This window comes from Lycorma delicatula, chromosome 1 (genome assembly GCF_047948215.1).
Source record: "Lycorma delicatula isolate Av1 chromosome 1, ASM4794821v1, whole genome shotgun sequence".
Taxonomy (NCBI): domain Eukaryota; kingdom Metazoa; phylum Arthropoda; class Insecta; order Hemiptera; family Fulgoridae; genus Lycorma; species Lycorma delicatula.
Window position 1 is genome coordinate 30,639,168 of NC_134455.1, and position 26,154 is coordinate 30,665,321.

General features: G+C 28.8%; 1 protein-coding gene across 4 annotated transcripts in view; it reads right to left on the minus strand.

Annotated features, from left to right (window-relative positions):
• Positions 1–26,154, minus strand: part of LOC142334408 (modifier of mdg4-like) — a 288,350-nt gene that overhangs the window by 23,099 nt on the left and 239,097 nt on the right. Inside the window, exon 5 of one of the 4 annotated variants that reach the window (XM_075382432.1) lies at positions 9,417–9,686. The exons of the other annotated variants lie outside the window; for them this stretch is intronic. Coding sequence (XP_075238547.1) covers positions 9,454–9,686 — 233 coding nt within the window. The 3' untranslated portion in view covers positions 9,417–9,453. Of the gene's footprint in view, positions 1–9,416; positions 9,687–26,154 lie in introns of those variants that run through there. 4 annotated transcript variants of the gene reach the window in all.

A 26,154-nucleotide genomic window follows, 5' to 3' on the forward strand; every position in this document is an offset into this window, starting at 1 on the left:
GCAGTAGTAGCAATTCTAATGAGCAAGATGCAGTAAAGTAGTTATTATAAGGAGAGAATAATAAATATCACAGTGAGATAACTATTTTACTTCGGGTAGACTCAAAACCTATGTCAATAACAATACTACAGATCTAAATGTCTACATCTTAACAGAAAATTAAGAAATAAATGACCTAATCCAATGTGCAGGAAGGTTGGTTTACTTAGTATAAATGTAGTGAAATAATTGTAATGGCAGACACTGTTATATGCCTGTGTGTATCCTCTTGCTTATCAGATTATCGGCAGGAAAAATATCATTCATTAAACAATATTTAACGTAAAAGAACATTTGTTGGTTAATGTCCCATCTAACACAATATCAACATAACCTAGTGCTCGCTAACCTTGTTTAATTAACCTTAAATATTAATAATTTATATTATTAATATAAACTATTCATAATAATAGCTGGGAGATTAACACAAAGCAAGACTAAACAACACTGAAAGCAAGAAAATACAAGTTTTCAGGTAACATCTAAAAACAAGTTGTTGCAATAATACAGAAAAACCTAAAATAAAACTGAAAAGATCTATTTCTAATAAAATAATAATTGTGTAAAATAACATATCAATAAAAATAAGGTTAGTGAGCAAAGCAAGCATTAAGTTATGTTGACATTGTATTATGTGGGACATTAACAGATAAGTAGCTAGAAAAGTTCTTGAAATTTATAAAAATTAAACTGACAATAGAAACAAACTGAAAATAGAAACAAACTATTTCTGGCCAAAAAAGGGTGGTGGTGCCTCTGGCATATTTTTGAAATTTTATAGTGGTATACATTGTACACATTTGTGAGGGCTAACAGTAGATTAAACAGTTAGTTACATTAAAACTGGATAACCACTTTACAAATGACAAATGAACAGATTTTAATTTTAAATAAACAAATAGATAAACCTTTTAGGAAGGGTACAAACAACATTTTTCACCAGAAATAATATGTTGACTTAATTGAAAAATACAATTGACAATAAAGAGAAAAATTTGATAATTCTTTTAAAATTAAATTATTAAAATATGCAGCGCCTTAAAATTCTCACTTTAAAACTAACAAAATAAATTACACAAATTTCCTAGATAAAAAAAGTTGAAGGAGATTCATAAAGAAAGCCAAACACAAATAACAATGCCATCAAATCATATGAAATGATTTCTTATTCAAACATAATTCTTTTAAAGACTTACTAATGGTAAACTCGTCATTGCAAATCAACTGATTTTGATGTAAAGAGTTCTAAGGTTCAAATCCTAGGAAAGGCAATTACATTTATACGAATTTGAATACTAGATCATGGATACCAGTGTTCTTTGGTGGCTGGGTTTTCAATTAACCACCCATCTCAGTAATGGTCGACCTGAGAATGTACAGGACCACTTCATTTACATTTATACAATTTACTCGTGCATACCCTCCTCATTGGAACTCTGAAGTAATACCTTGCGATGGTTCCGGAAGCTAAACGGGAAAAAACTATTAAAGATACTTCTACTTTTAGTAGGTTGACTTTCATAGAGCCTTTTCTCTCTTTCCTTTTCTTGACCTTTTATATAATTATCTTCAGATACAAATACAGAGATGCAACTCTGAATAAGTTGGTGGTTTGCGATTTCGAGGATCATTAATAAATAATAAGATCAAGTGAATAAAGATAATTCTGTGGCACACTATATCTTTAATTGAGGATTTGCTTCTTCTAAGGTACTTCCAGTAGGAATGAAATTTTAACTATGTTTAGACTTGGTAAGGTTTTACTTTAAATACAACTGTAAACAACTCATTTGATAACATAGTAACAAAGCTTTTAATTTAAAGGTGAAGAAACAAACCTGCTTCCATAAAAAAATTTATAAGTGAATTTTTACACAACAAAACAACTGTTGTTTACAAAACTTCAAGGGAAACAATGTGTCAGTAGTTTTTCCTATACCATACTGAAGAGATGTTAATAAAATTTTGTCAAATTGTTTTTAAATAAATTTTAAGTGTATTTTGAAAAATCTTTTAAATATGTATAAATTACATACAGTAATAAAATTGTCATATAACTTTTTAAATAAAGTCCAGATCCTTTCTTTTGTTTAGAAATAACAACAAAATATTACGGCAACTGCAAAATATTCAACTGAAAAGGTTCATTAATTACATCAGTTTGTTGGGCAATAACACAAACTATGACTTCCTTTAATATAATAACGGGAATTTCATCAAAACCAAATGAATGTCTACTATCACAATACAGATTTATAACTTTCTGTATGACAAAAGAACAAAATTTACATAGATTCATTTATAAAACTTCATGGTGAATGACCTTATTTGAAATTGATCAATATTACTCTTGTTTGAAGTATAAGAAAATAATTTATAAAATTCTTCTGCTACAAGTATAGGACATATGGTAGTGTAAACAATCTTGTTTCATCTGTCATATATAACACATATATTATAGTAATCAATAGATTTATAAATCAGTTATATAAAAAAATTAAACTCTATAAACATCTTAGGTAGAAATGTAAGTAACTAGTGATGATTGCAACTCCACATAAGTAGGTAAAGAAATAAATAATTTAAAATAATTATATTCAATAAGAATTTTAAACTATTTAAAAAAAATTTTATTATAAGAACTAACTATAAGGTAGAAGATCTGATACAAAATATTCCCCCTAGAATGTTACAATTTATGAAAATAGATCAAAAATATTGACTTATAAAAATAACAAATAAATTAAAAAAATAATAATAAGTTAATCACCAAAAAAGGCAGATTTTCTCAAATGGTTTGAACTTCAAACATACTAGAAAATGGGTAAACTTATTAAGTTGGCAATATTTGCTATATGTGTAGGCACAAAATAACTCTTTAAAACTACTGTTACAAGCAGCATTATAGAAGACACAGAACGGCATATATAAATTATACACAATGATTTATCTGTGTAATCTTTTAACAGTACACTGTTGTACAAGTTTTGGAGATAGGATAGGATACCTCTCCTTTGAGAGGTATCCTATCCTATCTCCAAAACTCTTTAGTTTCACACTGAATATGCTTTGTTGGTAGTTAACTATACCATATATACCGTTGTTTTGGTGGTTTGAAAAGTATTACCAATAAACATATTACATATATAATTAGTTTAAAAAAATACAATTTCCACAAAGCTGCATAATATTTAACTAATAGCTTACCTGAAAACAAAAAAAAAAACAACAGATAGGGCAAAACGCATAAATTATTTATTTACCTTTTTATAAATATCACAAATTTTTTAATTCATTAATTGCTTAAACTGAACTCGCATATTAATTAATGAAATTAAATCATAACTACATTATTAATTAAATATTGTATCATTTCTAAAGCTATCAAGAAATTTCTTCTTAGTAGTACTACTCATTTATTCTGAATGAATAATTAGTATAATTGCTCATTAATTTAAAATTATACTACTACAAGGATAATTATGCAATGGTAATAAACTTAGAATGAACAGCAAATATTTTCTTAAAATAAATGAATTGTTTCCCTAAATGAATATTGTAAAGACACATTATTTAGTGCATGGTATTATTTATGTGTAATGAGTATATAATGCATTTTTTCACAACAGAAAGTACATAAACTTGAACCTTTTTTGATGAAATAAGCAGTTCCAGTTAAGACTAGTTGTCTCTGAGAGTAATGATGCTTATTATACATCCAGTATCTGTAGTAAACAGTGCAAAGAAATTACTGGCATTGATGAATCCACATAGATTCTGGTGGACTTAGCATTCTGATGTGCAAGGGTATACTTATCTCAGCAAAGAAGGTAACAAGAAACCAGTTCTCATTCCTGAATCCCCTAAGTACTATGGCACAGGATGCTTGTTTTTTCTTAGTAATGGCTGTGATATTTTTAAAACTAACTTTTGTCTTTAAAAACAAAAAGCAAATTTTATGACCAGAAGTGAATCATCTATTACTATGATGGATATGATATCTAACAGACTATTCATTTCATAAAATAAATGTCATGAACTAACAACTATAAGTGTTTATTCTAGGGACTAGGAATGAGTACTATTTTTGATTCAATTGTCAGGAAATCCTATTTTTTAATTGCAATAACATATAGCTGTCCAGCAACGGATGTAGTGTCAGTGTTTCAGATTCTCATTCCTGATTCTGAATTTGATTCTTACAGGAAAACCTCATCATTATTAAAAAATAAGTTAGGAATCTACCTTGTAGCACTTAAACAATTAAAAGAAAGGTTTTTTAAAGTTTAGAATTCCAGTTTGCAGAATTTTTCATACAAATTATCTTTTTATTATTTAAAAATGTTGTAGAGTCTGAAATTCCCAATATAATGAGGAAAAAATCTTAAGAAAAAAATCTGAAGTTTTAAAATTTTGCATACACATTAAAAAATATTTTCATTTGATGAAACTGAATATTCAACAAAATTTAGTTACATTTTTATATGACTGAAGGAGAGAGGCATAGTGTTTTTTGAAAATATTTTTTAAAGTTTATGAAATAATTTTGCATCTTGATTTTTCCTTTATTACTGAATGAGAAAAAAATTGGCTGAAATGTGACTTTATTTTTCTATTTAACATGTCATGTAATTGAAATTGCTTTTTTAAAAATCTGTTAAAAAAATTGTTTTAAAAAATTCATGTTAAAAGTTTCAATAGATTGTAAACCTCAATAAACAAGCTTTGAATTAATGTCTTCTTTTATAATCTTGTCACAGTTTCAACCCTGAAGTACAGCAAATTTGAGTTAATAGAAAAAAAATAATACGTTTTTTTTTACAAAAAAACATATTTTTTTATTCTTTACAAAAAGCAGATTCTGAATACTTGCAAGAATTGAACACTGGGCTTATTAAGATTACTTTTTGACTGAAAAAATGTACATTTTTTTACCTATTATTAAAAAATACTTAAGCAAGTTTTAAGAAAGTATTCATAATTCATTTAAAAAAAAATCATAATGGCAAAAGTAGCTAAATTAAATTTATACAGTTTTACTTTTTATAATGACTATGAATAAACAGCTAAAATTTCTTGAAATTATATAACAGCTATCAGATTTTACAATGGTGGCAGAAAGGAAGCAACTATAGGTACGAGAAACTTAGTCATGCGAACCCACTCCACAACTCTATTATTAATAAGTCTTATAATAAGTGTAAGAACACCACCAACACACCTTACCCAACAACACATTACCATCTCTCATCAGCCACATTCCCTCTGTACCATCATGGCAATGGCATTAAGTAAAATAACTGTGATAAACAGCGTCCCCAACCACTGACATTGTGCAAAGTTTATCAGAACCATATGTTACCCCTTCTCATTTTCTTTATTTATCATGTTATTACTACTTTATCCAAGTAATCTTCAACTTGGGATTTTTTTTGTTCTGTATGACGAAAAAATGGATATCTACAATTAAAAACATAAACATATAAAAACCATTGGAGGTATTAAATAAAATTTTTAGCAATAAGTAAAAAGTTTAATTTTTTCTTAAAGAAATGAATATATATGGCATCATATTATTCAAAATGGCAGCTTTATTTTTTATTCTACAAAAAAAAAATTAATGATAAAAATATTTTTTCTTTTCATGCTCAACATTTTTGTATAGTCTTTTAAGTTATTACAGGTAATGTAATTTTCACCATGATCTTGGAAAATGCTCAGAAAAATACTTACTGCAGCTTCAAACTTGTTTCAAATTTTTAAACAGGTATTTACAAAATTTAAAAAAAAAGTTCATTCATTATTATCTAGTTTCTAGATTAGAATAATATCCCTGTGTGCTAATGAACTTTAATAACAACATTCTTTAAACGGGATTAATGATATTAAATTATAATACTTTAACATAAAATACTGTCCAAACAGCACTTTAAAAACTGTTTTTTTCATTACACTTTTAAAATGACAATATATATATCCCATCAATTATTTTGCATTAACTGGTTAGGGAATTTTTAGGGTAAACAAGAAATAATAAATACTTTAAACAGGGAAAATTAATTTAAATTAATGAATTATGTCTTTGAGGTAAAGACAGCAATTTGTAAATGTTTCTAATTATTAGCATATTTTTAGATAACTGCTGATGTTAATTAACTAATTTCATAAACTTTTGTTGCTTGTTCATATGGTTGAATTTTTATTTTTCATGAAGCGAATTGTAAAAATAAATGATAGATTCTTAAGATTGGTTTTATTATTGCAAACTGGATATTCATTGCAATATGATTAATGTTATAAGGTTAAACAATAATTCTTTCAAAAAATGAAGTCCCTGAAATACCGTTTTGCAGTGGTTTAATTAATCATAAATCATACCTTCTTGTCAATTTATTGTAAAATAAATTTAGTTTTAAGACTATTTCTTTTTTGCTCTTTTTTAAAATAGTAAAATTATTATTACTTCTTACTTAATGAAATTTGGATAATATTTAATTTCTATTCTGTCAGAGAAGCTCCTGTTAGAGAACTGTGAGGAATGAATTTAAATGTACTTATAAAAATAAGTAACTTTATTTTTGATAATGTGAGCCAATCAGGAGATGACCTCAAAATCATACCTTAATTTGTTAGTTAAAGAGTTTAAGTTAAATGATATGTTTTATTTTTAATAATTTTAAAACTATTTAATTTAATTATAATGTATTCATTTTCATTCTACTTTATTTATTTTATTATTTCTTGTAATCATTATAAATTTTGACCAAATAGGCTCATAAGGCTAAATGTAAGTTGGGTTACTTTATTTGCATTTTATACTTTGTATTTTATAAATTTTTTATTATGTCGACGGACGATTTTAAAACGCAAGGTTAAATTGATTTATTCAAAGACTGATGATTGTGGATAATCACGGCATTATTCATTTTTTACCAAACATTCTTTCTAAAAATAAAATTTTAATCGTAGTATGACATCATGCTAAAGTATGACAAATGTTTCCCACAGAAAGCGTTACGTTAGTGTACATACATGCACTCACACAGAGACTGAGTAATTCTCAGAAATGGTGGTGGGGTTCGACCGGTGAGACCATAAAAAAGACAGTTTGTGTTGGGATTCGTCATGGTGAGTTTGAGTGCAGTGACTTTATTCAAAAAAACTGTTCAGGAGGTTTGCAATCTATGCTTTATTTTGTATACAAGTATGAGAAACTATTATTAAAGACCTCTCCGTAAAAATACTTCATGGATCCATTAGAAAGTTACTTATTCGTTGACTATTTTATAAAAAAAATATTAAAAATGTTACATGCTATAATGACAAATTATGTTCAAAATTATAATTACAATTAATTTCAGATTGACAAATTCCGTATTAGCATAAGTATTAATAAGATGATTTGTGAAATTCTGATATGTACAAGTAGATAAGTAATAAGGGTTCTAAGAATTACAAGAATACTAATTGTGGGTGTTCTAAGTCAAATGTGTTTATTATTTGTTATTTTTTATTTTTATAAATAATGTATAAATTATTCATTGCTGTTAGTAGCATTTTTTGATGTGTTGAGTTACTGTAATGATTTTTGTAAAACTCGAGAGAGCAATCTTAGGATGTAAACTTATCAAGCAGCATAGTCTTTGTACATTGTTTCGCAAATCCCAACATTAGTAAGTTCATTTAATTTTTTTATTCTTTAAAATTTAAAAAAAATTAAAATTTTTATTTTTCTAAATAATTTAAATTTGGTGTATAGAAGCTTACAACAAAATGGCACCTGAACAGGGACCAGAAGCTTTATAAAAATGTATTTGTAATTCTTTTAAATTAAAAAAAAAGAAGAATAACTGTGTGTAAAATGGTCTATATAAACATTAACACCAATATTTTAATATAAATAATTTTATACCATAAACAATCCGTTTTCAACAGAAAATTGTAAAGCATAGTTTCATTCTAGTATAAAATAATGTTGAAAACAGTACTTGAGCTTAAAAGCTTCTAAGACGATTCTGATGATACTTTTTTATGATTTTAACATTTCACAACTTGTTCTGTCAAATATTATTTCACTAATAATATCCTATCTGTATTATACATGGTTTAACATTTTTAAACTAAGCTTAAAAACTGATCAACATTACCTCCAATGCAATACAATAAAAACAAAATAATTTGGCTCATCAGAATGTAGAGTAATAAATAATGTTTTATTTCTTTTATAAAATAAAAAAGAAAGTTTTACTGCACTTTATAATTCAGCAAATTGATTTTTAAATGATGATCGGCTAAATTTATTTCACCTTGGGTTTACATCTGAATATTTATTTATTACATTTTGGTTAATTTAGTAGATACTAATCATTGTTCTGATAATCAAGATATTAATATATTACACCTATTTAAAAAAAATATATATATATAAATCAAAGAACTGTAGTAAGGGTGTATAAATTAGTATTGATGGCATCATATTAAAAAAAAATCACTAGAAAACATATAAGGAATTTTACTAGCTTTTAACAGTATAAAACTTCAAAAAGTGTATGAAAATTAAATGCAATACAAAATATTTAGCTAAAAGTTAAAGGACTTGTTAAAATAAGAACTCTAAAACTTTAATATTAATATAATGCATAAGAGAATATTATATAAAAACCAAAACTCGTCATAATAAACAAATTCTGCTGACCCCTTCCATGAAGGAATATGTTCATACACTCACACACACACCATTTTCTTGATATATATTTTTTTAAACATAAGTAAAAAAATTACATATATAATTACCATACACTAATGATACTTTTGTTTTAGCAGGTAAAAATACAAAAAATAAAAAAGATTGAATTTTTCAATGTATAATAGAAATGAAATTTTAATCTAAATCCATATCTAAATGAATTAGTGAATAAAGAAAGAGTTTGTTATCTGAAATACCTTTTTTTCCTGTTAAGCCTCCGGGAATCACCGTCAGGTATTATTTCAGAAGATGAATGAGGATTATATGTAAGAGTGTAAGTGAAGTGTAGTCTTGTACAATGTCAGTTCGACCATTTCTGATATGTGGTTAATTGAAACCCAACCACCAAAGAACACCGGTATTCATGATCTAGTATTCAAATCCGTATAAAAGTACCTGCCTTTACTAGGATTTGAACGTTGGAACTCTTGACTTCCAAATCAGCTGATTTGCTCGTTCACTACTAGACCAACCCGGTGGGTTATCTGAAATACCTGGGCCAGAGAAACCATATTTGTTCTAAAACATCAAATCTAGAATTCATATACAGTTTCCACTAGTTAAAAACTTACAGAATTCTAACTGACAGTTTAACATGGCTAACTCAACCAACACGGCACGGCATACCATCATCAACTTCTAAAAATATTAATTAAATATTTTTAGTCTCATTGGAGTTTATTTGAATTGTGTCTTAGTCTTAAATGACGAAGTAGGGTACTTCTTCGAGTGAGAGTACACAAACATATAGGACACTGGTGTGTTTCAGGATTATGAGTTAAATAATGGTTTTTCATATGACCCACAATGCGTCCGCAAAGTTTGCATTGCGAAGCGCCTTTAGTTAACTTCTCAAAATACAATAAGTGATCATCACTCTTGCCCAGAAGTCCTCTTCTGCCTAGAAAAGAAGAAAAATAATTGTTGTCACATACAATTCAGGCTCAACTGAGAACCAATTGTTATGTAATTATTTTCTCTATTTGAAAATGAACTCTAAAACCAATTGATTTTACATGAATTAATTGAGACTATGGAAAAATGGGTAATTGTTTCAAATTTTCATTACTAAAAAAAACTGTTAAGAAAAGAGTTCATATTATGTTGGATTTTTGCACCATAAATAAACAAAAAGAAGCCAATATATGTACTTATTTTCAATCTACAACAGTAATATATGAAAACGATTTTTAGTACAAAAAATATTATAACGTGAAAGTGCAAACTATGTATAATAATAATAATAATATGTACTGTCATCAAGTTAGGATATCTGCTGACTACGCTACAACCCATTAAATTTCTTTCAATCAAAACACCTATCTACTAAAGCTGCTGAAAAAATCTAATAAGCTAGACAGAAGTAAAGAATCAAGGTAATGAAGACAGTAAAGGAAGTAGCTATTATAGTTAATCAGTAGGTTGAGTAATAAATATAATGAATTCACTCTTCATTTCATAACTTTCAGTAAAACAACCAAATTTTAGCAGTAATTTAATTTAACATTATCAATAATTCATAAAAGATGGTAAATCTATTTATCAAAGAACTAATTATGACTTCTGATTCATGTTAAATAATCTATTTATTATTACAGTTGTGGTGTTTAACATAAATACACTTCTAAAACTACAAAGGCAGATGGATGCAAGTTTTAATTTTATATTTAAAGCAATCTCTGGTAATATTAGGTTACATTTTTTTCCAAAAAAAAAGAAAAATATGTTTCAAGATCAATTTATAAAAAATTAACTGTCAGGGGAGTATGAAAAACTTTTGCATGGCACCTCTATGTAAGGAAAATACTGAATTTATATTATTTTAAAATCGAATAAAAGAGGCAAAGACTTATCAGAAAAAAAGAATATAATAGTTATGATATCAACAGAAGAGAGCAACAAAAGTATTTCTGATGCAATATGTTTAATAGAAGAAGTGGATGACAGAAAAATGTATAAGATCACATACGGCTGAAAAATAACAGAGGAGATAAATGAATACACCGTTAAAGAGTTGTCAGCAGTACTGAATCAACTGATTTAAAAATTAATGCTGAAATATAAAGAATAAATATTTATACATACAGAAAGTTAAGAAATATATACACAAAGTTCTTCAAGGATTTTCAAAACCTATTCTATGTGTGAAGGCAATGGAAAAAGTTTATGGAAACATATGTTCTAAAATGCTTTGTTTGCGAATTACGGCTAGTGAAAGATTTTGCTCAGATTTCAGCTACCTCGATTAAATGAGATAGTACTGAAATTTTTAGGATGCTAATTAAGCAGCAGAATTACTGATTTCTTATATTTTTTGACATGAAAAATCGAATAAAATTTGTCCCAGAAACGTATATACAGTAGCTTTTGAGAAATCTGCGGTGAAAACCAATAAATTTGTGTAAAAACCCTATTTTTTATGCACGACGTACAATAACTTTCTTAAATGGGTAGTAAACAAGTATTAAACAAAACTTGTACAGAATTTAATTCTGTAAAAATGGTTAAGATAAGTTGAATAAAACAAAGAAACGTTAGAAAAATTCGAATTTTATTTAAAATCGGTACACTAGATCAAAGATTATATGTACCAGTTTATAATAAATATTAAAAAATGAGCCCACCATTTTTAACACCTTTCTTGGCATGCTTCTGTTGCTCTTTTTAATTCTTCAAGGCTGTCCTTAAGTTGTTAAGCTGTATCATTAATGCGTACAATTAATTCCTCATGAGAATTAATTTTTATTTTGTATACAATATTTTTCATCCATGCACAGACGCAAAAAGTTGAAGGCGTTACATCTAGCGATCTTGGTGGTCCCGATCCTATTCTCTGGGAAATGATGTTTCAAGTGAGTAAAACGGCACAAGAGAGGTGGGGAGGCGCGCCATCGTGCGGGAAGTATACTTTGCGTCTCAGCGCTAGAGGAACATCTTCAAGCAGCTGCAGAAATTCTACTTGAATAAAATGCAAGCAGACCTCAGCATTTAAGCTGGCACAAAATATCAACGGTTCAAACGGCTGACTGTGAGAAAGGCTACACTATAGCATGAGGATTTACTTCTGCCCATGTTTGCTCATTGTGTAAGTTGCTGAGCCATCCCGAGCGAAATTTGCCTCGTCGACAAAACATACTTGTACAGTTGTCGATTTGTATTCAACCAATTGCAGAACTCCAAGCGAAGCGGACCGTCACCTGCGTGCAGATGTTGAACTGGCTGTTTATGATAAGGATAAAATTTGTTTTGTTTAAGTGTCTTGCAAATCATCGAATGAGAAACTCGATCCGCTCAGAAAGACATCGTGTATTGACGCCTGGACTGCATCGATAATAATTTCATCAATATAGAGTCCTGTTGGTCAGATCGTTCGTAGCTGGTACGAATACGAAATAAGAATCTGTTTCCCGAAGATTGCGAAAAGTCGCGCTAATTGTCTTGGGATCTGGAATCCTGCGATACGGAAAACGTATTTCCTACTCTACAGCAGCAGCTGAAGCATTACCATTACACACACTCAAAATGGATACCATGTCAGCAGCAGCAGCATATTCATCTGTTGTAAATAATTACGGCATTATTTCAATGGTAAAACCGATCGCGTTCAAACTAAAATTCACAGAAAACCTTCGCTAACGACAGCAAAGTTCAAAGTACCTAATATACTTAATGTACCTTACAGAATGATTTAAACACTAATATAGTTTTTTTGTTGTTTGTGGGCGAAAAACGCCTAATATAGTGTTGCACATTGTTGATTAACTGTTGCTATTTTATTGCAAACTTTGAAATAGTTTTTCAAATAATTTATTGTATTTCTGTCATTAATAAAACGATAATTAGCTAAGTAACTATTATTTATTTTTATTTTACAATTATGTAATTTCCAGTTTAAAAAAAAAAAATCTTTTAACCAGTGGCGGCTCGTAACTAAAATCAGTGGGGATGCTGTTCAAGAAAATTTTTTTCTGGGCCTTTTCAAGGGCATGGTTAAAAGTTTTCTGTAAAATAAAAGAACCGAAAAAATGAATCAAATAGAGTATCTGAAAGGAGGATAATAATCTAATTTTACACTTTATCATATTTAACATTCAAGAATATGGTTCACGGTTTTTAAGCACAATACACGCGAAGTAAAAAAAAAATACTTTCCACCAGCACGCCAGGGTTGGCACTGCGAGAGCGATAGTGTTCTTTCTCTCTCGCGTGCAGCTTCCTATGTGCACATGCGTACAACAGCCAAACACCACGCCACTGGAAATGTGAAGCGCACAGTTACATACAAAGATTTTTGTATCTTTTTCATAAACTGGGGGATGGCTATCGACATTAAGCTTCAGGATTTTTGTTTAAAATGTAATAATGTACTACTGCTTTTAAATAAAATCGAATTTTTCTAACTTTTCTTGTTTATTCAACTTATCTTACACCATTTTGTTCAGAATTAAATTCTCTACAAGTTTTATGTGTTTATTAACCACTAAGTTGTTGTACATCAAACATAAAGAACAGGTTTATTACCCCAATTTATTGGTTTTCTCTCCCAGATTTCTCAAAAAACTATTGTAGATCCTTATCTGCAACAGGTCCCAGAACCTTTTCTGGTACCTAATTTATTCGAGTTTTCACGTCAAAAAACATAATAAATCACTAATTCTGCTCCATAATTAACGTTCTAATAATTTTGGTACGACCTAATTTCACCGGGGTAACTGAAATCAGAGTAAACTCTTTCACTAGCCGTAACTCGCAAACGAAGCATTTTGGGACATATTTATATAAACTTTTTCCATTACTTTCACGAGTAGGGACAGCCTCCTAACGAATTGCTGTTCGTCCGTGCTTGCACGGGTGGGCGGCAGTGAGGAAGCACAGAGACTCCCAATCCCCCGGTCAAAAAAAAAATTGGAGGAAGGACCGAGTCCCGGCGGATGGGGCGGGGTCCCGGGAACGGCATAATCGGGCCCGGTTACCCCCGCCTGTGAAGTTAGAAGCTGGCAAATTAGAATAAGAAGAACCGGCGGGCCCGTTAGAGTCGCAAGGACACGCCCCTGGAATGAGCCATGTTTGACTACATAACAGGTCAAGGGGTGTAGGGGGAAAAATTATCTATAAAAGAAAAACGTTCTCACATACAAGTCTCATGTAAAACACAGGTTTACCAATATGAGAAGACTACTAGCCAAAGTAAAGAATGTAAAAATGAGAGAGGCTTAAACATATCTGAAAAGGTATAATAACTATTAAAGAGGATAATCTAATTATTAATAGAATAATTCAAGTTGATCAAGATCAGTAATTCTGATCCACTACAATCTTATAAATCATACAGATCCCTTTTAAACATCTTTTGTTTTACTTAATATCTTCTTTAGATAATGAAGAGCATACAACATTTTTTCTAAAGAAGTACGAGTACGTTGTTATGATTCGCATTGATATTTTTGAAGTTTCTTTGTGAACCTCTACAATTTCATGTAGTAAGTAAGCACAGAAATTTGGGGGAGACTTTTACTTGAGCTACAATTTCAGAGAATCTCTGAGGATTTGTGGATGAAGTTGTTCGGGCTCTTCTGGTTAATATTTACCAATCTAGTTTTTGATTCCATCAAGAACAGAAGTTTCATGGTAACCATAAAATACATCTCGACATATATTTATGCATAAGGAGGGATATTTTCCCCCTTAAGATAACTTTACTGGGATCAAAACAATTTTTGAATTTGGAAATATCTGATAATTATGATTTGGTAAGTGAATCACAATTTTCCACCTTTTCATCATTGCTAAGATATTTTTTCAAGTCACACAACATCTTGTCCTTGAAGTGTTAAGTTGAGTGCTTTTAAATAGGTGACAGTTCATTTTACTAAAAATGAAAAATTACTCAAATGATCCAACAAGGTAAAATTGCAGCTCCATAAGAAATAATAATGATTATAATACAGTAATTTCCTAAAAATAACAGATTGAAACAATTTACTTTTGTCTACTGATTTCTCATGAGTTGATTATCTACTCATCATCTCAGCTCCCAAAAGCAACAGAAACATTTATGTTTTTGCCAATGAATTTTACAACATAGTAAAATTCTTAAGTCGCATGGTTTTGATTTAATATTTAATCATATATTTTTCATCTTAGTTGTTCTGATATTTATTAACAATTAAAACTTATTGTGTAGGCAGCAATGTTACCAAGATATTGATAGGGTAATTTCTTCAATTTACTTCCAGTCAACATTCCTGTCACTGAAAAATCTGAGGAAAATTATTTGTTAATGACAGTAGAAATGTTTTCTGTCTTTGAAACAATTCCCCTGTTAAACTCTTTACATACCTCCCATAACAGAATTCCATTTATCACTAATATAATAATTAATATTAACAAATCATTTCCTAAAGATACATAAATTCTAATAATGTTAATACACATTGGCAATCAAGCTGAATTTATCTTATTAAAATATCAAAATATCTTCTTATATTTGTTTTGATGTAAACAAATATAATTTGTTTACATCAAAAATTAATTTAAATGTCAGGAAAAGATTTTTGAAAGTATATGTTTGGAGTGGCGCTTTATATGGAAGTGAAACTTGGACAATCGGAGTATCTGGGAAGAAACGATTAGAAGCTTTTCTTCTGGTAGAAGGAAAAAATTGTGTAGGCAGGCCACGTTTGGAATATGTAAAACAAATTGTTAGGGATGTAGGATGTAGAGGGTATACTGAAATTAAACGACTAGCACTAGACAGGGAATCTTGGAGAACTGCATCAAGCAAGTCAAATGACTGAAGACAAAAAAAAAATATCAAACTCCGATTCTTCTCCTGGAAAAACTGAACACCACTAATTAAAAAATTTCCCATATAATACACATGCCTAAGAAATAAAAGCAAAATCTATGAAACATTTCTTTCCAATGAGTCACCAGTTTTTGTTGTGTTTTTCAGAACATTGGCTGACCAATATAATATAGAATCCATTCTTGAGCTAGATAATTTCAAGCTTGTTGAAGTTTTTTATAGAACTGCACATAAAATGGGATGTCTCAAGTTTTTATAAAAACTACTTTTATTTAATAAAGTTCAAAGTTACTATTTACTCAACGAAAAAATTAATTTAGAACAGTGTCCAATCCTACGGTAATAAATTTCTGTGAAATGTTTAAATAAAATTTGTTTATAAATTCCAGAATGAATTGAAAAATAACAAATGAATTTACAATAAAGTTATTTATTGTCTAAAATTGAGATTAATGGAAATTTATAGATCTACTTCTGGTTCTTTCAAAAATTTTCTACATAAACTATCTGAAACTTTTTGAAATTTCTAATTAATTCAGTGTGACTGGCAATTTTATCATTAACTTTCTAGATAATTCTACTCTTGTAACGATTTTATTATTATTAACAGAGATTGAGTAAGCAGGATTAAATATTTCAATCTACCAGCCATCTAGAATTAATAGGACCTCAGTCACTTGTGTAGACAATATTTTTACAAATTATAAAAAGATAATTTTTGATTTTTTTGTGAAGATCGGCCTTTTTTACTTTCATATCATAATTATTAATTGCAATAGCATCATTCATTAATGAAAATGTTAGAAGAGAAAATGATCTTTCCAAAACCTTTTATTTTTTCAAAAGTTTGATCAGTAAAGATTTAATTAAAAAATATTGTCAGGAACGAATTGGTAAAAAAAAAAATAAAATTAGCTTTGATGAAAAATTAAAAAATTTTCTTAATGAATTTCCATTGGCTTTCTTTTTATCTTACTCTTCAGTAAAAAAGAAACAGTTTGAACATAAAAAGAAAAATGTATGGATTATTAAAGAAATTACAAAATCTAAATCCTACGGTAATAAATTTCTGTGAAATGTCTAAATACAGGGTCATTCACGGGAACCGGATGTTTTTAAAATAATCATAAAAAATTGAATATTTACTTTAAAAAAAATTTATTGGTACTGAAACACTTGTTAAATCAAAGCATTTGTTACTTATGAACGAAAAATTATGTCCGGCAAGTGATGTCCATTTTGGGCAATACATTGTTGTAACCTTTCACGGTAACTGGCCTCAATTCTTTGCAGCATGTCTACATCAATCTGGGTGACGTGATGACGAATTGCGATCTTTCTTTCGGTCCTCCAATGTACGCGGTTTATTGCCGTACACACGCGATTTCAGAAACCCCCACACAGAAAAAAATCACTACTACTCATGTCGGGGGACCGAGGGGGCCAAGGAATGTCGCCGAATCGGGAAACGATCCGTCCGGAAACAAGTTACGGAGAACAGCCATCGTTGCAGCTCCATCCTGCTGGTATAACACATTTTGAAAATCGATTCCCCGGTTTCGTAACTCAGGGATGAAAAACGTATTCAACATCGCAATGTAACGATCAGCTGCTACAGTTACGGGAGCGTCATTTTCTTCAAAAAAATATGGTCCAATAACACCGACCTTTCCTATTGCACACCTTTGGGCTATGAAGTGGTCTCTCGTGAAGCTGATGTGGATTTCTTTCTGCCCAATACCGGCAATTCTGTTTGTTGACGAAGCCATTCAGATGAAAATGGGCTTCGTCACTCATTAACAATAACAAATTTTGATTTTCTTCATAAATGGTAAGCATTTGTCGACAAAATTGTAATCGCTGCGTGAAATCTTGCTCGTTCAACTGCTGCACGACGGCTATCTTGTAAGGATGGAAATGCAGGTCTGTATGCAGAATTTGTCTTACCGTACTTGTGCTCATTTGAAGCGCTGCTGAATGCCTCTGAATAGCTTGGGCTTCTGACAATGGCTTCCCTTACTCGTTCGATGTGCTCCGGAGTGCTAGCAGTTCGTCGGGGACCCGGTGGTTTTTTCTTCAATACTGAACCGCTTGTTCGAAGATTGTTTACCCATCGCAATATTGTGTTACGAGAAGGGACACTTGCATTACGATGGATATTAAACTGACGGCGGAAATCTCGCTGAACAGCAGTTACGGATTCGTCATTTCGCACAAAACTGTCATACGCGTACAGGCGTTGGTCTAGCGTCCACGGCTCCATCTCAACAACTAAAATGTAAATGCTATGAACAAAGGAAACGTCAGACACCAGCCACGTGTCCCTCCTACCACGAACGCCCGAGTACAACCCACTTCAAAAACATCCGGTTACCGTGAATGACTCTGTATAATTTGTTTATAACTTTCAAAATGATTTGAAAAATTACAAATGAATTTACATTAATGTTATTTGTTGCTTGTACTATTGAAATATTACATTATGATAATTATTATCATAATAAAGTTGAATACTTTATTCAAATAATAAGTCTAAAACTAAATAATTAACAATTAATATAATAATCCACCTTACCAGCACGTTGACATGTTATCTCGATCTTTCGGCATACTTGGAAGCCATCATAAGGAGTTAAAATTAATGCATTAAAGTCAAAGTTTAAAAAATCATAGTTAAAATCTGAAAGATCTACAGAACATATCAACGTGCTGGTAATGTGGATTATATTAATTATTAATTTAAATAAATTACATATCACCGGTACCATGTTTGAGAAATTAAGTCTAAAACTATGTGGACATTTAAAAAAAATCTGATGTGTGCCCCACATGACTTCCTTGTACACCTATTAAATTATAAATCCGATTTTTTTTCTATTATTATTTATCGTAAAACTTTTTTTACAATCAGAGGTTAATAATTATTAATAAATCAATATATTTAAATTTAAAAAAAAATAAGTTAAAAAGAGAAAGGAGATGAAGTCCGATGTGCCTTCACCTTCTAAGATCCAAATATTTCATTTCACTATAACTCTGGAACCAATAAAGGCAAGTATAATTTATGATATATCGATGAAAAGCTCTGAATGAGGTCTTATTACTGCAGTTAAGAAATCCAACTTTTTGGATTTTTTGGACACTTTTGGTTCAGACGATTGCAATCAAAAAGGGAGATGCACAACAAGATGCTACAGTAGTCCTAAACCTAAAATTTCAACATACTATGGCTAATAGTTTTTGAGTTATGCGAGATACGTAAGTAGTACGTACAGATATCATGCCAAGACTAGTCAAAATGGATATTTCCGTTGATATCTGAAATTTTTCGCGATCACAATACTTCCTTTACTTTGTCCAAGCAAGTAAAAAATTGATCAGGAAATAAAGCAGGTCAGATAACTTACGAAAAATATAAAGGGATAAAACTTCTGTTATCTCATTCCCTATTCAGTTAGTAGAATCTAACAATTTCTTTTTCCTACTTTAAATAACAATACTATTGATTCATTTCAGCTAAGCTTGAATAATGGTTTTCTTGACAAATCAGAACTTTTATTTTCTGCTGATACCCAGGAAGTTGTATTTTAAGTATAAATAGTAAACATTCAGTTTTTGATGAAATTTCTGCCAGGACTTTAAAAAACCAAAGATGCTATTATTATATCTCTTAACAAGTTAAGTACAGAATCTTTCTGTAATATATTTTTGTAAAATTCAATACAATACTTAGCCTTATTATACTTCCATTGTTATTTTTAATAAATCACCAAACCATTTTGAAAATCTTCCTGCCAATTTATATGAAATACAATTAAAATATTTTCTTTTACAGAAAAAAAAAAATTACTTAGTTGATGAATTTTTAAGTAATATCTAAAAAAACCAAATTTTCTACTCAATAATAATATAACAGTATATTAATATATGTTCAAAATAATCTTCTGAATAATTGTGAATTGTTTTGTAATAATTTTTTATATTTATTGTGTATTATCTATGTTAATATTACTTCATTTAATTAACAACAAGTAATATGGACTTCAATCGCATCTACTTTTTATTTTATAACTTATGTATTATATAATTTATCTTATAATGATGTGATCTATGTAGGTATTATGTGCTAATCAAAGTAAAAGAATTATTTTATTGTTTCTTATGTGTGGTATTTCCATTGCATTTCAATTTAAAACAATTCATACAATATGTTATACAACTATTAAAAGCAACATTCTTTAGCTGTAGAGAGCATCGATAAGTAAACAATAATTCTCTGACAATATTTATCGTGTAATCATACCCAACACAAAGGCAAGAATAATATCCTTAGCAATCAATCAGACATTATCATCAATGCAGAAACTATCATTTTTACAGGGGTGAGAGAAGTTCTAAGCTATTATATGATGTTTTTAATTTTAATTTTCTGGTTTTTAGTATTAGTTAAGAAAGTTTCGATAAGGCCTAAGCAGTATTTCCATTATTGTATCCAGTCATAGTTTTATTTTGTTCTTGCTTTCCGCCTCTCACTTTTGAAAAAAAAATTTATATTTTTTAACTTTAGTGAGATCTCTTTTTACAATTCTCCTGTTGTCACGGCCTTGATGGCTAGTAGTAAATTGTAATATAATAATGTAGTATATATTTAATGATATAATGATAAAAAAATAATTACAATGTAGTAAATATTTAATGATAAAACAATACAAGATGCCTGGTAGATATTTCACATAGTTTTGAACAAAACACATATTCATTATAACTTTTGAATTCAAAATTCATTCAATGATCTATCATGAGGGTCAGTGAAAGTTACTGTCATAAATTTTATGAAATAATACTGAAAAGTTATGTTCCTTGACAACTTTTAAAGAACAGGAGAAACAAAATTTAAAAAATGTACAGTCCACCTAAATACTCATGCAAATTGACTGACCCAATGTATAAAATCAATCACTTTTTTATAAATTAATTTCTTCATGAATATTCTTAATGTGACTGTAGCTGAAGTCAAAATAATCAGTAAATAGGGGCAGACTAGGAGCAGAAAGACTAGTAGCTAGACAGGAGCAAGAATGGGAGCTACAAACCAATTCAGCATTTGTTCTGCAATTTGTTTACTATTATATCATGTAATCAGTTAAAACACACATTTGTTCTACAGACAACACTCAAGTTTTACAAAAAAAAAAGAAGACAAATGTATAACAATTGTATTATTTCTTCAAGTCTTAGCAGACTCTCATGTGGACATAGTGGGCACCTCAAGTTCATAAAACAAATGTTAAAAACCATCACTGTTGATAAAATATTTATAATGATGGATGTGATTGCTTTAATTTTGTGTTACTTTTATTTCCATTTTGTTTCATTTTAATTTGCTATTTTTATTTCAGCATTGCAAAAATAAAATACAATTAAATTTTTTAAACAATTATAGCAAACTGTGTTTGATGTATGTTAAAAATCCAGGTTTCAGCACTGATCAATTTACAATTCTTTTTAAAGCTTATTTTTGGACATCTAAGAAGTAATGTCTAAGTGAGACACATCATTATCTCGATAAAAAAGCTAGCTATTCATGCGTAACATACCTATTCAAAACTTATAAATCAATTATAATGATTTTAATTATGATTAAGTTCTTGGTAGAAGAATAAAATAAAATTGTCTCTTCTTGAATTGAATTAAAGCAATTGAATTATCCTAGAGTATACTAGGATAAATTTAATACTCTTTACTCTATATGGCAGTTTGTTACATCTTATCAACATAGCTTCTCCTCCTGATTACACAGAGGAAGTTTAATTCAAAATGCCTAGCATATTATGCATACTGCAAAAGTTAAAACATAACGTCAATCCTAATATACTAAAATTCTAACTTAATCAGGTAAAAGACTTTACTTACTTACAATGAATACTATAAATTGTATATTAATTTGACAGAACCAAATCACTGCCAGTTGTAATGTAGTATTAGATGAATAAATAAATTTCTTATATGATTTGTGGTTTTTTTTTAAAGTGGATAATGAACACAATCCTTTTGCAATTTATTAAACTGTCAGTTATAACTTAAAATAATCTTTACTGACTAAAACCTCAATCCAACTTTTTGACTTCATTATTCACCTAAAATGAACAGAGAAACTATGTCTGTTCTCTAAAATAATTCCAGAGAATATTTCTTTTACAAACATTCCATCTTCTATTACCTATTTATTTAGTCTTCCTTAACTCCAGCATTTGGCATATCAGTTAGCCATGAGTTTCTGCCTAGCATTAAACAATTAAAAAATAGAAACGCTACAAGCAACTTGCCTCTTTGGATATAATGAAACATTTTTACAGGGTTAACATTAATCCAGTCTGATTGGTGTCAACAATGTCCAACAAATTCTCTACAGGCAGGAAATATTGATATTCCCTGCCATACTATTTTTGTGAGAGATGTTCATTGTTTGATACAAATTAAAAAAAATTGCTTAGAATAAGAAGAAAATTTAATCAGATCATTACTCTTCAGGTTATAAGGAGCTTTTAAATGAAATAAAAAAACAAAAAAAAAACACTGCAGTAAGAATTCCAGCATCAATCAATACATCACAGCACTCAAAGAAAATGTATAATATAATATACTTCTTCATATTCACTAACTTTGTTTAGCAAGTAGCAAATAAGAATGGTAGTAAAACATTTATGTTATGTTAATTCAGTTCAGAAAGACGAGTAGAAGATAAAGATTGGAATATAACTGAGGTTGTAGTAATTATGTTGAAATAAACAGATTAGCATAGCATTAGAATACACAAAGAAGAGCACTAAGTGCTCAACTGATGACTCAAAAAAAAGTTAGTAAGAATTCATTATCAATTCAAAGTATATAATTAAAATATGTTAGCTCTAAAATTCAATGAATCTAAAAGAAAGATGAATATTCATCAGACTTACATGTAAGAAATACTTGGAACATTGAAAAGCATAACTAAGCAACTAGCATTGGGTGAAAATAACTGTGACTTATTAATATTTGTATTTATTAAATGTTTATTTCTATATTTAGAATCTTTTTTTTATATGAGGAAACAACAGGTCTTGGTTTCTGTTGTTACTCTTGCTTGCAGAATACCAATTAGAAATAAAGAGTAATATAGAGGTCCTCCATGAATGTCATTCATACAAACTAAACTTGATAACAGATCAAATATTTCAATATTTTTAATAATGTAAATAGATTCAGTTTTTAAATTTAAAATAAATAAATTTTAATTAAGATTAAACTACTCACTTGAATTTATTAAAATGCACATAATGAGCATATTTCATTTAAAGATCTCATTGAATTTTATAATGATATTTAAAAAAAAAACTTTTTTTTAAACGTAACTATACTTTAGAAAATAAAAATAAAATGGCTGACATAATAGTTTGAACATAATTATACCGTATAAACCCTAATAATTGCAATAATCAGAAAGATGAAATACACAATGCACACAAAAATGCTGAAATTTCTTTAGAAATTACTCTTAATTTTTATCATTTGTCCTAATTGTTGTTAACAGAATAAAAATATTTTGTGAAAACTGTTTGCTTCACATTCTCCTTTGTTTGATATTTTCATAGTCACTGAAGAGTATTAGTCAAAAATAAAATGGTCTTGAGATTGTTATGGCTCAACAAGTTTAGTTACTGATAAACTATAAATTTAAATGTCATTTTGTGCCTTAATGCATGATTAAGTAAATAAAACCAACATCAGAATTATACCAAATTTATATTTGCATATTTATTCATAGTAAAATTAGTTTTTTTAAGTAGCAGATCTTAACAATGAGAAATGCAGAAAATCACTATTATTACTCAAGTACTGTGTCAGAGATTAACTACCAGCATGGGGCATTTTTATAATTTCAATTAAGAGGCAAGTAAAAATTAACCTAGTTATTTCTTGTTTGTATGGATTAGTTTCCAAAATATTCTAAAATACAAAGTGAACACATTTAAATAAATGCTGTGTCATGCACATTAAGCATAGAAAACAATGTTAATCAAAATTATGCAACAAAAAATGCTTAAAAAATGTCTATTACATTATGATGACAAAAAATTTATAAAAGAAAAGTGCTTGAAAGAAAACTGCTACGTGTTGAAGTGTATTAAAGGTTTGTGTAACTGTTTAATAAATTACTAATGCATAGACACTTAAAAAAGATAATAGGTAAACTGGATGCTTGCAGGTAATAGATGACAAACCCACTAGTTTGGTCTAGTGGTGAATGCGTGTTCGCAAATCAACTGATTTTGAAGTCGAGAGTTCCAACATTCAAATCCTAGTAAAGGCAGTTACTTTTAGATGGATTTGAATACTAAATCGTGGACACCTGTGTTCTTTGGGGTTTAATTTCAATTAACCACACATTTCAGAAATGATCGATCTGAGACTGTACAAGACTACACTTACACTCATACATATCATCCTCATTCATCCTTTGAAGTAATACCTGACGGTGATTCCCAGAGGCTGGACAAGAAAAAAAAGGTAGACAAAATTAAAAAAATATAAAACCTATTTTAGTACTCTGAATTAAGTAATAGATTTCAAGTAAGATTTTCAAGCACTGTAAAAGTATAAAGAGAACATTCTTAAAACTGAAAAGAAAATCACTAGGTCATAACTCCTGGTTGATCGATATTAAATTTTATAAGCACTGGGAGGTTGAACATTGATCTGATATAAAGTAAAATATAGAATTTCAAGTAGTCTTAATTGCAGCGATAAAACTTTGAATGAAAAATTCTATTAAAATTTGTTTCAACAAATGAATTCAATAGATGAAAAATAAAATCACTGATTAATAAGGGTTTTAGTTTGCTGTCACATCTTCCAATAAAAGAGTATACAAAATTATGAAAAATTATTTTTACCTTTTTTAAAATTAAAAAAAGATGAATCACATAAATATACCTGAAACTATTCTTGAACAAATATTTGTAATAAATAAGAAGTGTATTTTTCAATTTGCCCAGGGGTACTCAAGTAACAAATGCTTAGAGAGTTTTAATTGAAAATAATCTTTTTGAAATCCATTAATAAATCAAAATTTTATTTTGAAGCATTATTTATTTTACAAACCCCATTTAACAACTTTTAGGAATTTTAAAAATAATTTGGTAAAATAGCTAATTAAATTCACAAATCACCTATATTAAAAAATCAATTCAGGCATCAATAATTTTCAGGCATGTTATTCAATAAATGAATTGGAATGAAGGAAAAATAATGCAATTCTAAATTTTTTTTATTATTTCAAGAAAAATGTTTTGCCCTGTTCCATAAAATGAGTATCTGTTAAAAATTCAATAACTGAAATATGATCTAAATGTCTAGGATTATTACAAGTTAAAGTTTTATTCATATGGAAGTAGTTGTAGATTCATATTCAGCCTTACAAGACTGTGGTACCTTGGTTTGGCGATACTGTTTACAATGGTAGTTATATTAATATTAATAAAGCTAGAACAGAAAAAGTTCTAAATAACAATTTTTAAGATACATATTTAAATTTAGGTAAACATGGATTGCTACTTCAGGCAATAATTTCTTAAAATACTTGAAAAGATTTAACATTTTTCAATTTATAAGAGATTTTTCTTACACTATTTTACTTTCTTTAATAATTGAATTATGCGTTTGTTTGCTAAACTGCACAAAAAAGTGTTTACTAATTTTTTAGTCTTGTAATACACTATTAAAATCTAAGAACAAAAATCTGAAGTATTTGATAAAATCATGGTTACATGGAAAGAATTAATTTGCATGCAGAGTACACCCTGGACTTGGATCTGCAAATGGATAAAGAGCACTAAATCTTATTCTATGGTTCACAGTAACATGTGAACTTAGTGAATGCAATGTTCAGATTCATGTGTTTTCTTCATGCTCTTGATAAATGTAAACATATCCTGTCATTTTTTTACTTTATAACAATGAACCAGCTGTGAGCTTAAGTATTATTAAGCAATTAATAACTTATGAATTTCACTTTCCTTTAAAATATCATCAAACAATGATCCTAATTTTATATCTGTTCCAGATAGACAGTATGTTTAACATATATTTAAAAATATGTATTTATCTAAAGTATGAAATTATTGTGATTTAATGTATTTTAATGTATTTTATTCAATGTAAATTTAAAGGTAAATAAAATAAGTGTAAATTATCCCATAGTTTATTTATCTGGCAATTACTTAGTGTATGCTACTACCGCAACCAAAGTATTACATTGCAGCTGGAATGGCTGTAGTGTAATTTTAGCTGTAGCTGTAGTTAATTTTGGCCCTCTAGGCTGGATACTTAAATATGGATAGACCAGATAAATAAGTTTATATATATATAAATACAGTGCAGCTTAGCAAATTTAATCTTTACGTTAACACAATTATCTACATAAAATTTGTGTAATTTAGTTAAGAACAATTATTAAAACAAAGAAAATCAATTAAAGCCTCCATTACAAGAATTGGAACATTTGCAGACAACTTTGACGTGT